The sequence below is a fragment of the Drosophila miranda genome, chromosome 4, assembly GCF_003369915.1.
Source record: "Drosophila miranda strain MSH22 chromosome 4, D.miranda_PacBio2.1, whole genome shotgun sequence".
Taxonomy (NCBI): Eukaryota; Metazoa; Arthropoda; class Insecta; order Diptera; family Drosophilidae; genus Drosophila; species Drosophila miranda.
This window is the reverse complement of record NC_046677.1, coordinates 24,277,672-24,291,746: the sequence shown is the minus strand read 5'-3', so window position 1 is coordinate 24,291,746 and position 14,075 is coordinate 24,277,672. Positions and strand designations below refer to the sequence as shown.

The 14,075-nt window shown below is 48.9% G+C and overlaps 2 protein-coding genes across 3 annotated transcripts; both read right to left on the bottom strand.

The window, feature by feature from the left end:
* Nucleotides 1–145: 145 nt before the first annotated feature.
* Nucleotides 146–3,394, bottom strand: LOC108162320 (putative apoptosis-inducing factor 1, mitochondrial). Of its 2 annotated transcripts, none has more exons than XM_017297002.2 (7): nt 3,038–3,394; nt 2,717–2,964; nt 2,274–2,636; nt 2,092–2,203; nt 1,769–2,018; nt 896–1,710; nt 146–824 (listed from the first exon to the last, which is right to left on the bottom strand). In XM_017297002.2, the coding sequence occupies exons 1-7, from the start codon at nt 3,153–3,155 to the stop codon at nt 400–402; spliced, it is 2,331 nt and encodes a 776-aa protein (XP_017152491.1). In that variant the 5' UTR covers nt 3,156–3,394; the 3' UTR covers nt 146–399. The 2 variants fall into 2 exon arrangements, with proteins under 2 accessions (XP_017152491.1, XP_017152492.1); XM_017297003.2 differs by having other exon boundaries at nt 2,927–2,964; nt 3,038–3,392.
* A 6,637-nt stretch (nt 3,395–10,031) lies between these two features.
* Nucleotides 10,032–14,045, bottom strand: LOC108163144 (tubulin-specific chaperone D). The gene is made up of 5 exons (XM_017298257.2): nt 12,997–14,045; nt 11,798–12,940; nt 11,321–11,743; nt 10,794–11,260; nt 10,032–10,727 (listed from the first exon to the last, which is right to left on the bottom strand). The coding sequence occupies exons 1-5, from the start codon at nt 13,940–13,942 to the stop codon at nt 10,122–10,124; spliced, it is 3,585 nt and encodes a 1,194-aa protein (XP_017153746.1). The 5' UTR covers nt 13,943–14,045; the 3' UTR covers nt 10,032–10,121.
* Nucleotides 14,046–14,075: the final 30 nt, after the last annotated feature.

Genomic DNA, 14,075 nt, shown 5'->3' with positions numbered 1-14,075 from the left:
TACCTACCAATTTGCTAATCCCGAGCAGACCCCTAATAAGCAGATGGCCCCGCGGATTTAGGTACGAGTCCTCTCTCCAGCTGCCAGTTCCGTATTACGAACAGGTATACATATTTAACATTTTAAAGGATAATTTATTATGGAAAACACACACAAAAGTTCAACACAGTCCTCGTCACATCGCCTTACATATACGTTCGTAATATATCTATCTATATGGTCATCATCTATGTGCATATACGTTAGTCGACGAGTGATTGACTAAAGGGGGGTTCCAAAAAAAAAACCGAAAAATTGGAGCTAAAATTTCTGTTTGATGGCGGAAATCGCATATATACATGTTTGGTTTTTGTTGTTGCTAGGGGGTAATGGTGGTGGTAATGGGAGGAAGATCCACTACTAAGAGTGGATTTCAAACAACTTGGCGACCTCATTGAGGTCATCGTACTTCTTATTTTGATTAATTATCGTCCTAGCTAAGCCTACGCGGCTAAAGAGGTTCCACATGAGAACGCCAACAATCTTTTCATTCTTTAAATAGAAGATCACACCCCGGCCGTAGTTCGGCTGCTCTCCATGGGCATCATCATCACAGGTGACCACATCTGAATTTGATTTTTCATCAATTATAATCGTATGCTTGCTGCCATCGTCCTCCTCTCGATTTATGGTCAAGTTGTCTGTGCTCGGTCGTGCGTCGGTTGCTGAGGGCAGGGCAAAGATGCCCACGGTGGGAAGAGAAGAGTCAGCCAAGCCAATGCCCTCGTAGCCAATTTCAGGACCCAGATCTGACCAGAACATGCTCTGATGCACATAGGGTTTCTCTGTGGACGGAAATGCACAAGAATTTTAATGAAACAGTTTTCTCAAAAACATTGAGAGCGTAGACACTTACTTGCTCCTGTCATATTCTCTCCTGCCAATTTGCCAGAGACCACCGAATGATCATGATGTTCAACTCGTCGCCGGCCCAACAAAGGATCATAAAAGCAAGAAACATCGCCAGCCACATACAGATTCCGGCGTGCCTCCAGTTCTGCATTGACCACAAAACCGCCCAGGGTACGATCCAACTCCAGTTTGCTGGGCGACGCTAGATTTGTGTTGGGCGAACAGCCCACACAAACCACCACAATATCGGATAGCAGTGTCATGCCATTGTTCAGTTCCAATTTGAGCGACTCCTCGTCTCTGGTGGCCGACTTGATGCTGGCATTCGGGATGACGCACACACCCTGATTCTTCATCTTCGCCATCGTCCAGCGACTCAGATAGTTGGGGAGGACCTTGGACATGTTGCCGCTCTCCTGGAAGACCTGATAGATCTTGCCACCGCCATTCTCCTTCGAGTAGTGGGCCAGGGAGCAGGCCAGCTCGCTGCCAATGAATCCATTTCCCACAATCGTAATCGAACGCTTCTCGGCGGCATAGCGTCGCAGGCGATCAAAGTCATCGGGTGTGCGATACACCATCACCTTCTCGCGCACGCTGGGCGCTGCGTCCCGGAACATGGGCAGATTTTTGGGGGCACAGCCCGTAGCAATGAGGCACTCATCGTAAGTGATCTTATAGCCGTCGTTCAATATCACAGTATGATTCTGGGCATCCACCTTCTGCACTGAGAATCCTTGTGCGACGGCTATACCACCATTTACACTCTCCTCAAGCTTTTCGGGATCCACAAAAAACTCATCCGGTTCAAAGAACAAGCTGCAGGGAGAAACAAGAGCTTAGAGTCTGAAGAGAAGATAAGTACTGTGTTACTGACCTTCTTTCGGAGCCAGTCCATTGTTTAAAGCGGTAATCCTTGATGGGTTTTTCGTTGGTATTGGGCGTATACCACAGTTCCTTGGATAGGGGCGGACGCATATAGGGCTTGCGGTATTCATTACTAACAATCAGGACCTTGGCCTTGGCATCGTTCGACTTGATGGAACGGAAGGCAGAGAAGGCGGCTGTGCCACCGCCAATGATCAAATAAGGCACATGTTTGGGTAGCTTCTCAGAGCTGTCGGGACCTGTATCCAAAGTATAATTTTGAGTTTCGATGGGCTCATCCCTTAAGTAAAGAAGAGTGGTTTCCATTCTCACTTGTTACGCCTGATACGCCGCGTTTAGCGTCTGCCGAATTATCGTCACCGGCACTCCCACCACCGGCTCCTTTGTTATCGTCGTTTTTTGTACTCGCCAGAAACCAGGCAATCTTTAACATTGAAGAGTAACAACCAATATATTTATATTTTTGATTAGTTCTTGATAGGATTAAGACTTACCAGTCCACCAGCCACCATTGCGGCCAAGGCACCGAATAGGCATTTTAATTTCAGAGATTTGTTTGGGTCTCCACTATCCTTACCGTTGCAGCCATCACCACCGTCTGGAGCTGCTGATCCACTCGGCGGACATTGTTTCGGATCGTTTTTTAAACTCATTCGCTTAAACTGCTCACAAGGATCCTCTGCTGGCTGCTTGAAGGGATCCTTGCTCATCTGCCGACAAGGATCCTTGCTCATGTGTTTATCCATGTCCGATTGTTTTTGCCAATCCAATAGTGTGCCAGAAGTTCTGGTGTCATATTTAACTGGCTTGAAGAATACCTGCTTGGCCGTGGGCATGTACTTGCTGCTGGAAGGGGCCTGGAATGGGGAGGAAACGAGATTTTAAATAAGTTTCTCGGTATTGAGTGGATTGGTATGATGAAGTGTGGCAGCGGTACCCCTGGGAACTTATGATCAGCCGCCTGGCTATAATCTTGATATTTGGCTTGAAATTGACGCGGAGGCCGTGGTTGTGGATGAGGAGGACACTCTATAACATCGGTATCGTATTCCACCTCCTCCTCCATGTCTTTTTGGACACAAACTTTTTGATTCGGATTTTTCTGAGCATCAGCTTTAGTGCGTGCGTCAAGCGAGCGCTTTTTTACCATTTCATATAAGTTTCCATGACATGACCGTTGCAGATCTGCGAACGAGGAGGAAGATATGATAAAAACATGAAGAATCATTCGACAAGCCACATAACCTCACACACTCACAATATACCGACGCGGCATGTCGGGATGATGGCTGCACTATGGTTCTCTTTCTGGCCAGTATATGGGCACGCCGGATCACGCTGTGCATCACCGATGGGGCCGTCCAATGACTCATCATCGATATTATTGAGAAGGGCACAGATTTAACAGAATAGAAACAGGCCCACAGATTTCACAGTAAGATTTAAATTGTGTAACTGTGTGTGATACTAACAATCTGTAGTAACAGAAATACAAAATAATTCTATGTCCCTGTGAAATCAGAGGTACTTTTATTGATATTCGTTTCAAATGTATTTACTATGTTTGCTATGTTTTATTATTATTATTATTTATTGCGTTTTTTAGTCAAATATGTCTACGGTCTGACCCTCAGAAATATACCGAAATATACTGTCACATTTTAATATACCGTAAATATACTGACGAATTCAAATTCCATTATACATATTCCTCGTTTTTGATATTCCGTCGAATATTATCTTTCTTATATCTCAGCCCTGCCCACATAATTTGATCCAATTAATGAACCATTTTTCTACGTGATGAAAAAACGAAATAAGCCCCCTCTAGTTAAATAGTTAACTACTTGAGGTAAGCGGCGGAAAATATTAACGATTGTAAATTATTCTTGTAGATTCATGCCATATTTCATCTGAACTTAATAAAAAACACGATATCTTTCACCTGAACTGCGCTGCAATTATTCAATTTTCATTATTTTCGGCGGAATATTAAAATACCCCCTTGGTTTGCAAAGGGTTAATCGTTCGCTGTCAAGGATTGGAAACCATATTCTTCGATTTTGATATTCCGTCGAACATCACTAGCTAGATAAAACTCTCAGCCATGCCCACATAATCTTATCCAATTAATGAACCTATTTTCTACGTGACTGATTTATTTTAAATACTTGCTTTTATTGGATTTTGCGTAAAAAAGGTTTTAGCGAAAATGGTTTAACAAAAAAAAACGAAAGAGGATAGTCTTTCCTATTGTTTAAACAAAAAAACAGTCGTAATGTTGTCACGTCAATGTTGCTGGTGTATACCCTATACCATTTGTATACCCTATTTCGTTAATTTTATTTTAAGATACTGTTTTGCAAACTTTTTTAAACGTAATTAATAAATACATTTTCTAAAATTGATATGTCTTAGACGTATTCATGGATTTGATTCCTGTGTATCTTGATCCCGATATCAATTCTTGGAAATAAGGACAAAGAGTACGCACTGGGAGAATTCGTTCAATGGTCCGCCACATTACATACTCACGTAAATATATTACGAAAAAATTCAGTGTCGAAGACGAACATAAATATTGAAAAGCCGGTTTATTTACTGAAATATGAAAAAATATGCTACAGCTATATTGACAACTATCTGATAACACTGTAAAACAAGGTGCTTGACACAGATCTAGATACTACCGCTTGGGATCATTCCCTCCCTGCAGATGAGACTTCATGTCAACAGTTGTCCCATCCAGATGCCCTTATAAAGTTGACGATCTTTCTGGGACATAGCGTGGACATCTCCGAGATGTCGTTCAGAAAGGCAGAGCCCAAGTGATGCAGCCTCCTTCTGCTGAGAGCTGGACAGGAACAGAACAGGTGTTCCACTGTTTCCTCCTCGTCCTCGTCTCTGCAGCTGCGGCAGAAATCATTGTATGGGGCACCCAGCCTGTTTGCGTGGGTGCCTACTAGCCAGTGTCCTGTGAGGGAACGTATGACTGCGCTGCACCTTTCCCTGCCTAGTTTGCAGAGCTCTGAGGTGCGCTTCTTATCTATGGTCGGCCATGTTTGCCGAGCTGTGCGACAACGTGGCCCTATTTGCCACTTGTTGTCTATCAGTCGCGTGTACTGCTCCTTTATGATGAGCTTGCAGGTGGCCATAGGCATACAAATATCCTCCTTATCTTGGAGAAGGGGGGTTGTAGTGCCAGATCTGGCCAGCTCGTCCGCTATGCAGTTGCCCTCGATATCCCGGTGGCCCGGGACCCATATAAGGCTGATAGCAAATTGCTGAGCCATCTCGTGAAAAGATCTGCGGCACTTCGCCACAGTAGCCGAGTTCGAGGAGATCGCGTTAAGTGATCTGATCGCAGCTTGGCTGTCGCTGTAGATGTTTAGATTGGTTGCCGTGGTGGTAACCGTGTGAAGGCAGTACAGAGCCTCCCTGATTGCTGTAACTTCCGCTTGGAAGACGCTACAGTGATCCGGAAGCCTGAAATATTGCCTTATGTTAAGTTGTTCAGAGTAGATTCCTCCTCCAACCCTGCCGTCCAGTTTTGAGCCATCCGTGAAGATGCTTATGGCCCCGTCTGGGCCGGGGAGTCCCTCGAGCCAATCGTCTCTATGAGGGATGATTATGCTGAATGGAGTCTCCGTGTGCTCCATTGTAACTTGATAGTCCGTTCTTGCTGGGACCATGTTGTTTTTATTTAGTATAGATGAGTGACCTATGTTCTGGGGTACCCATTGTTCAGAGTCCCTAAGACGTATTGCTGCCATTTCTGCCCGCTCCTTTCCTGCAAAGTCAAGGCTCTGAAGGCATAACATGGCGTTTAGCGCATCATTTGGTGTAGTTCGAAGAGCTCCACTGATGCAGAGGGCGGCTGTTCGCTGAACCTTGCCCAGCTGATTGGTGATTGTCCTTTTTGTTAGGGCAGGCCACCAGACAGTAACTCCGTAGAGATTTATAGGTCTGACTATTGCCAGATATATCCATCGGACTATGCTTGGGTTCATGCCCCACTTTAGGCCAATAGCTTTTTTGCAAGTATAGTATATATGCTGTCGTTGCCTTCCTCACTCTATCCTTGACATTCAGGTTCCAGCTAAGCTTTTTGTCAATTACCAACCCTAAGTAACTGGCACTGTCGCTGAAGGAGAGCCTGTATCCGTTTAGTGTTGGCGGGACCTTGTATTTTTTTGTGAATAACACGAGTTCCGTTTTCGAGGGATTTAGTCCCAATCCGCGCGATTCTGTCCATTCGGACAATCGAGCAAGCTTTGCGGTCATTAGGTCGCATAGTGTTTGGGGGTATTTCCCCGCAAAGATAATTGCAACGTCATCCGCGTATGCCACTACTTTACAGCCCCCCTCTTCCAGGTCGCATAGAATCTTATTGATTGCAATGTTCCATAGAAGAGGAGACAGAACTCCCCCTTGCGGGGTTCCTCTGTTGACATACCTTGACTGGGTGGACGATCCCATCGATGATGTCACCGTCCTGCGTATGAGCAATTGATCAATGAGCATCACCAAGTGACGGTCCACCCCCAGGTCAGTCAGGGCTTCTGTAATGGCGCCCGGTGTGACGTTGTTGAAGGCTCCCTCGATATCGAGAAAAGCTATTAGTGAGTATTCTTTGAGATGCAGGGATTTTTCTACACTCGAGATCACTTCGTGAAGTGCCGTTTCCGTGGATTTTTCTTTCCGGTAGGCAAGCTGCGCACTTGAGTACAGCTGGGGACTTATGGTAGTCCGTAATTGTAACCCGATAAGTCTCTCAAAGGTTTTGAGTAGGAAAGACGATAAACTGATTGGTCTAAAGTCTTTCGGGGTTGAGTGTGAGGCTTTGCCTGATTTAGGGATGAAAACTATCCTAGCCTTAAGCCACGCTTGCGGTATTGTACATACCGCCAGTATCTTCCTGAAGATACTATGTAGCCAGTTGATGGCCGTCTCCCCGGCCTTCTGAAGTTGGGCCGGGATTACCTGGTCCGGGCCAGGCGATTTAAACGGGTTGAAGCTGTTTACTGCCCAACTTATGTTCCGTTTTGTAAGGATATGGTCCATCGATTCTACCGATCCCTCTCCTGGGAGGTGTGACGGCTCGGTGGATGTGCATCCGGGGAAATGCGTGTCGAGCAGAATGTGTAGGGACTCCTCACTAGAGTTGGTCCACGTGCCATCATTCTTTTTGAGGTAACCTACCGAGGGGGTAGTTTTTGAGAGAACTTTCCGGAGTCTTGCGGCCTCCGAAGTTTCCTCGATTTCGGAGCAAAATTTTTGCCAGGAGGCTCTTTTAGCCTTCCTCGTTTCCTTTTTGTATAGTGCTAGACTGGTTTTATAGTCTGCCCAGTGAGTATCCTCCTTAGTTCTTGTGGCTCTATTGAATAGAGTCCTACAAGTTCTACGAAGGGTGTCTAGTTGCTTAGACCACCAGGGGGGTTTCTTTTTCCCCCTTGGTCTGGTAGAAGGGCATGCTGCCTTGAAGGCTTTGTTGCACGCATCCGTAAACCTGTTCACAAGACGGTTTAGGTTGTCTTCAGTGTTCGGGCAATTAGGGGCGTTAGGAGGGAGTAGCTCCTCCAGGGTTGTGTTATATTTTTCCCAGTTGGCTTTTCTGGGGTTGATATAGTCGGTTGGTTTGGGAATATCGAAGGATAATATCGTCTCGATATACCTGTGGTCCGAGAAGGAGTGGTCTCCTAGGACTCTCCAGCTCTTGATTGTGTCCAGCAGTTTGCTTGACACTAGCGTGAGGTCAATGACCTCCTGCCGATTTTTAATTATAAATGTGGGGTCGTTACACCGATTGCATATGAATAAATTTGAGTTCAGGATGAAGCTGAACAGTGACTCACCCCTTACATTCGTGTCCGTGCTCCCCCATTGGGTGTGGTGGGCGTTGGCATCGCAACCCATAAGTAGGTCTTTGTCCGTCCTTTCGCTGTCGCTGGCTATTTTGCGAACAAGGTCGTTCGGAGGATCATCCTCCTCGTGGGCCATATAGGACGCCACCAGCCTGAGATGATTCCCTTTTAGTTCTAGGCTTGCCGCCGTGTTATCGCCATCGCTATAATTATGGAGCAGAAAGATATTTAGGTGCTTTCTAGCAAGTATGCAGGTGCGGATTTTACCTTCATTTTGGGATACAATGATCTTGTATTCCCTCGTCCCCAATCCACAGACCTTGCCTCCTACCACCCAAGGCTCCTGGATCAGGACTACGTCGGCTCCGCTTGCGTCTAGGCGGAGTATGAGAGCAGCCGATGCTGCTTTACAGTGGTGGAGATTTATTTGAAGGATCCTTAGGACCATCTTCAAGATTCTCCACCACCGTGATGTCCGCGTCCGAGTCATCTGAGACTCTCTCTCGGCACATTGACTCAAAGTCGAGCATCAGCTCTGTCTCTGAGGAGAAGCCTTCCTGGTCTGGCTCCAGCTCGTCGTCAGGCGCTTCGATCTCCGCAGCGACATACTGCACGTCTGGGTTGACGACAGGATGCGCCGCGGCCGCCGCGTCCGATTTGTACACCTTGATGGTGACCGAGCTGAAGCCGAAGTTTAGCTCTCCTTTTGCTGCCTCTATCGGGGCCAGCGACTCTTTATTGAGAACGAGCACTGCCTGGTTAGTCGGCCCTTATGTCGTCTCAACCTTGGCTACCTTCCAATCTGAGGTTGGTAGTCCTGGGTTGCATCTCTGCAGCATCTTGAGGATGCGTTCTGGCTCCTTAAAGGTAGCCGGCACCCAAATTCTGGCCCTCGGTCTGCTGGGCACCTCGCTCCAGTCGACTGCGACGAGTTTCGCCCCAGCATAGACCTCGCCGACCTGCGCTACCGCCGCTTTATAAAGCTTTACAGAGCGCTCGTCTTCGCAGGCAATTATCTTAACATTGCCCTGGAACCACCCCATGTCCTTGCAGACTGGCGGAGGTCCAGGGTCTTTGTCGAGGAGTTCGAAGCAGCGGGCGGCCAGTGCCGCTTCCACCCACTTCCACTGACTCCTTGGGATTCTACCCTCTGCGCTGCCTCTGTCGAGGACACCAATTAGCGTCCTCTCCTTGGCAATCTGCGCAAAGGAGACATTTGGCAGCACTCTGGAGCGCTTTGCTACCGGTCCCGGTGTCTCCTGCGAGCGCTGCCTCTTGGCTTGGGGAGCCTCCTTTTTCTGTTCTAAGGTGAACTCCGGGAGCACGGCCGAAACCCATTCCACCTTCTTCAGCCAGTCGGCTGATGGGCTGGCTTCACTGCTGGCGTGTTGCCGACGGAGTATGTTCCCTGCACTCCTCTTTTCGGCATATGTGTAGCGTCTGGCTTGGGCGCTTGTCGACGGCAAGTCAACCCCCTCCGCTTTACCAGAAGGTCGGGCAGCCGCAATATTGCTTAGCTTTCCTTCCAAGGTGTCAGCTGTGGGAGTTACCTTGCCACCCACACCGGATTCGGGATGGGACCCCCTCGGGTTCGCACAGGCACCTTCCACCTTGCAGGTATTCCCTACTATAGAGCCGGTTGGGCCAGGCCTTTGGGCCGCTGCCTTTCCGAGCTTGGGATTGCTCCCAGTTGGCATTTGGGGAGCGCCGCACTCATTTTTTTTTATGTTAGTTTTTTGGTTTTTGTTCTTGATATTATACATCCTGTTCCCACGAGATGCAGAGAAAGGGAAAGGTCAGCCCGGGCAGAGATCCACGTTGCCCGGGTAAGGCATCATTAGAACAGGGGGCTGCCAAGTCCCTGAGCCCTCCGTTAGCGACTGGGCTAGTTTTTATACCGGGCCCCCAGCCAGGCTGACTGTCGGCACGGGTCGAGTAACACACTTAGTCCGGCCCGGTGTGAGGTGGGTGTGGGGGTTGGGATGTGGGTAGGTATTGTGTATGGATGGGAGTGTGTAAGCTACTTATTGAGGCGGCACCACAAGCGCATCGTCAGTGCTGCTACCTAGCTAACACCCGCTGGCTGTCCGGGACTGCTTATTTCGGTACTCTCCCGTGAGGGATGCCCGCTTATTCGCAGCTGACCTACCGAGGTAGGCCGTTCGCTATCCGCAGCCCGCGACCCGTCCGGTGGCCTCAGCTAGGCCCCCTTTGAGCTACCTCACGAGCTCATCAGACCAGATCTAGATACTTACTAGCAGGACTTTCCCGAGGTTTACGCTGTTTCTGAAATATGCCCATATGTATGGCCATAGTTGTTCCTCAAATCAAGGGGAAACCTCCTGAGGCTTAGCTATAAGTATTACAATTTTGAAATAATTTGCTACTGCGTTTCTTTTTTCTGTTGGATCCAAAATGTATATTAGTAAAAGTATTTAATACACAAGGATAATAAATATGTTAAACATTTGTCGAAATTCATTTATCTGCTGCTGCAGAGGCGGCAGCTACAGCTGCTGCTGCACCACTAACTGGTGGCTTGATGCCCATCAAATGGCATAGCTGATTCCGCAACGGACGCGCCTCCACCAGGGGCATAGTCCAGTCTGTCTCCGAGAGGATTGTCAGGATTTCATCCATATTATCCTCGGGTATATCGGTAACATCGCCATGCAGGGCCAATGCTTCGTAGAGCTTGGTGGCGGCAGTTTTGCGGACATGGACATGCTGCAGGCCCAAGAATACTGACAGTTTGGAGAGCACACGCTTGCTAAGGCGCGGCACTTGGATAAGCTGGCAAAAGGCACCTATGCTGGTGGCTGTCTTGTACAACTTCTTGTAGCCCTTGACCTCCAGATTGAGCAGGCGATAGATGTCCTCGACAAAGGAATTCGATTCGTCATGCAGGACCATGTCAGTGGTGCCGGAACCAATGAGTATGTCCAGGAAACTCAACATTGGATAGGTCACGCGCTCGTTCAAGAGATTTTCCTGGAAGATCTCCACAATCTCCTTGCACAGACGCGGCACCATCGTGGGATTGGAACGTAAAAATTGGAATAAAGCCGTCGAAGCATATTTGATCTGCACCCAAAAGAAAGAGAGCAATCAATATAAATTCTTCTGGGACCAGTTAGTGCTCGGACTCACCAGAGATTCAGTCAGCTGCCCAATGCTGGCGGTTAGACCCAACAGGACACGCTTGGAGTAATCCGGCAGGCCCAACAGCTGGCAGAACAAGGGGAATGTATGATCGGCAAAGAGCCAGAGAACAGAATTCACATCCGTGGGGAATATCTCAATGAGTTTCGCATGCTCTCGTATATGGGGGATGCGTGGCTTAGCATGGATTAGCTGGCAACAGAGACGTCCGGCCAGGCCACGCGTACGATCGATTTTCTCCACCGCCTGCTGCATTAAGCCCACGACAATCTCATGGACATGCGTGGCCGACAGCATAGCCGGTGGACACTGGGTTACTATCTGGTAGAGCGATGACATGGATGCCTCACGCACCCAGGCTCCAATATCGCCACGATTGTCCAGGGTATATTCATCCAGGGCTCGCAGCAGGCAAGCGATTACTTTGTTGAAATTTCCATGCTCTGAAAAGGTATCTAAAGGGAGGGAAGGGGGGATTATAATCTGCAGAATATAAGGGCGGCATACCGACAGACCAATAGTTCCTTCGTAGCCCACTGTTTTGACCACCTTTGTTAAGGCTTTGATGCTTTCCATGCGCGCCTCGCTCCACCGGTAGGTCTGGATATGCTCCTCCTGCTGCCCCACATCCCCGGCCAGGACGGCCTGCAGCGGTGTCAGCGAGTGCTTTACTAGACTCTCCAGCACAGGGGACAGATGAGGGCGCAGCATAAACGAGGGCAGTACCCCCAAAGCTGCTATATAGCCCATGCGTATGTGCTCGTCCAGATCGTTTTCGGCGCCCTTAAGATACGACCTGATGATGGCCTCGTTTTGGTCGCTGCGACTATCCACACAGTAGTAGGAACGACACAGCTCGGCAAAGGCCTCAACACCAGAGGCTCGTATGACATGGTTTTTGGTCACCAAACAGAAGTCAATGACCGTTTGCCAGGAGACTGAAAGGATGCCATTTTAGATAGATAGGGATTTAAATATTATAATGGACTTACGCAGACAATCAGGCGTCACCTGCAGCTTGGCCAGACTGCAGTTGCGTATGAAATCGGCTGTGCTGGATTTCAGCAGCTCCCCGCTCATACCGCGGTAATAGTTCTTCATGAGGAAGTTCTTTAGCAGCTCGTTCAGCTCAACAATCCGTTGATTGGAGAGATACACAATGGCTGGATCACTGGCCATTTCCAGCTTGCGGACGGCCAGGGTGATTTCACCCATGGCCAGGACACAACCATGCCGACTGTTGATGTCGATGGTGTCCGTTTTGGCCAGGAGTTGAGGCAGCACAACGGCCGCCATATACTCTGGCTCCCACAGCGTTAGTTTGTGCAGCGCCTTGGCTGTTAGTTCTCGTATGGCCGGATCCCAGTGGCCCACTTTGTGCTGCACCAGATGAGTGATTAGTGGCTCGCGATATACCTCGTATTGTGCTATGAAATCGCTGATATTCAGATAGGAATTCTGGCGTATGCCCACAGAGAAAAAGTCCGTGGTTACCGAGATCTCGATGCCAAAGGGAAAGTTGCCCAAACGGCCAACGCTTTCTTGGAAAGCGGCTGAAGCAGCTCTGCGGCAGTTTACTTCGCGATCAAACACCGCCACCGTGAGCAGGCCTGAGGAGATCTTCTGGACAAACGGCTTGACATCATCGGGATTGTAGGCACGAGCAAAGGCCCAGCACATGTAGCAGGCGGCATCGCGTATATGCTGACCCACGGACATGTAGCCCTTCATTTCGTCATAGAACAAGGCCTGCATGAGCAGCGGCACCAGCTCCTCGAGACGATGGGGCAGCAGCAGACCACGTTTGGCTAGCTCGGCCAAAGCCAAACAGCCGCCATGCCAAGCCTCGTGCGGCTCCAGGGGGTTTAGTATATCAATCACAGAGCCAATCACCTCGTCGGCCAGCTCTTTGGGCAGACGATTGGTCACCCGGCCCAAGCCCTTGGCGGCACTCCATCGAATGTCGTTGCCGCCACTGCGCAGGCCCTGGAGCAGCTCCTCAATCACTTCCTCAATGGCATCGGGAACAACAATTTCCTCTCCAGCATCCCCATCGGCGCCATCGAGGGCAGCAGTCGACTGAGCGCCAGCCGAACCCGGATGCTGATTGAGATTTGTGGCCAACGAACGTGTGCCTGAAAAAAATATGTTTTTGGGAAACGAATCTTTATTGTCGGACTGCTCCACTCACCTCTTTTGTAGCGCCAGCTGGCAATGCGTGGCTTCAAGTGCACCAGGCCCAATCTTTGGACAATTTTTACATAGAACTTGTACTTGAGAAAATCATTGCCCTCCTTGTACTGGCAGGATGTTATCCAGTGCAGCAGCTTGTCCGCATAGGGCAGCAAATCCTCACGCTTGCCATGCTTCAGAATGGCCGCAACGGCGGCCAGTTGGCCAAATTTAACATTCACTGTGTCCGCCTGATGCTGGCCAATGATCCAGTCGAGAAAACGCTCCAAATACAGATCTTTGATGTCGATGCGTACGAAAAACTTGGCGGCCAGATAGGCGGCCATGCTGCTGCACGTGTCGTTGGTGGAGACATACAGCTTGCATAGCTCAAAGATGCGCTCCATTTTGGTGGATTTGTGGGACTCAACATTGTTGGCCAGCACGCAGTTGACGGCGACACTGGGCGACGTTTCATATGCATCCAGTCGTGACATATGAAAGGGATTCAGGACCACAATGGACATCCAGAGTAGGAGTATGTATCGGGTCTCCCATTTCTCAAATTCAGTTGGATCCTGTTGGCCCAACAGATCCAGCACAAACTCCAGATCGCTCAGCTCGTGGGGCATAAACTTGACCAGAACTTTATATGTGCGTACTTTGCAAATTATGTACAGATACTTGAAGGCTGCATCACGTTCACCCGGCGGCGCCTGCTGCAGCCGAATCTTGTCCAGCAAGCGACCCAGCAGCAGCTCTAGATGGGGATCTAGCAAATGCGGTTGCTCTTGGTAGCGGGACAGCACTTGGGCGTAGTTTTCAAATTCCCTTTCAAAAGAGCCGTCATCGATTGATTTGATGTTTTCGATCATTTGCAGCACCTGGTCCAGCTCTGTGAATAGTTCCAGGGTATTTGCCGGCAGGTCATCATCCTTAGACTCCCCCCCTTGGTTGGACATCATTAATAAATTGAATATGAATGATTAATCAAACAGCCGGCTGTGCACAATTGTTTTTCGCTTTCTTGCAGTTTCGTTTGGTTTCCACTGTTCCGTACCGCACACACATGCATCTGATTCACGCTGTTCCAGCTGT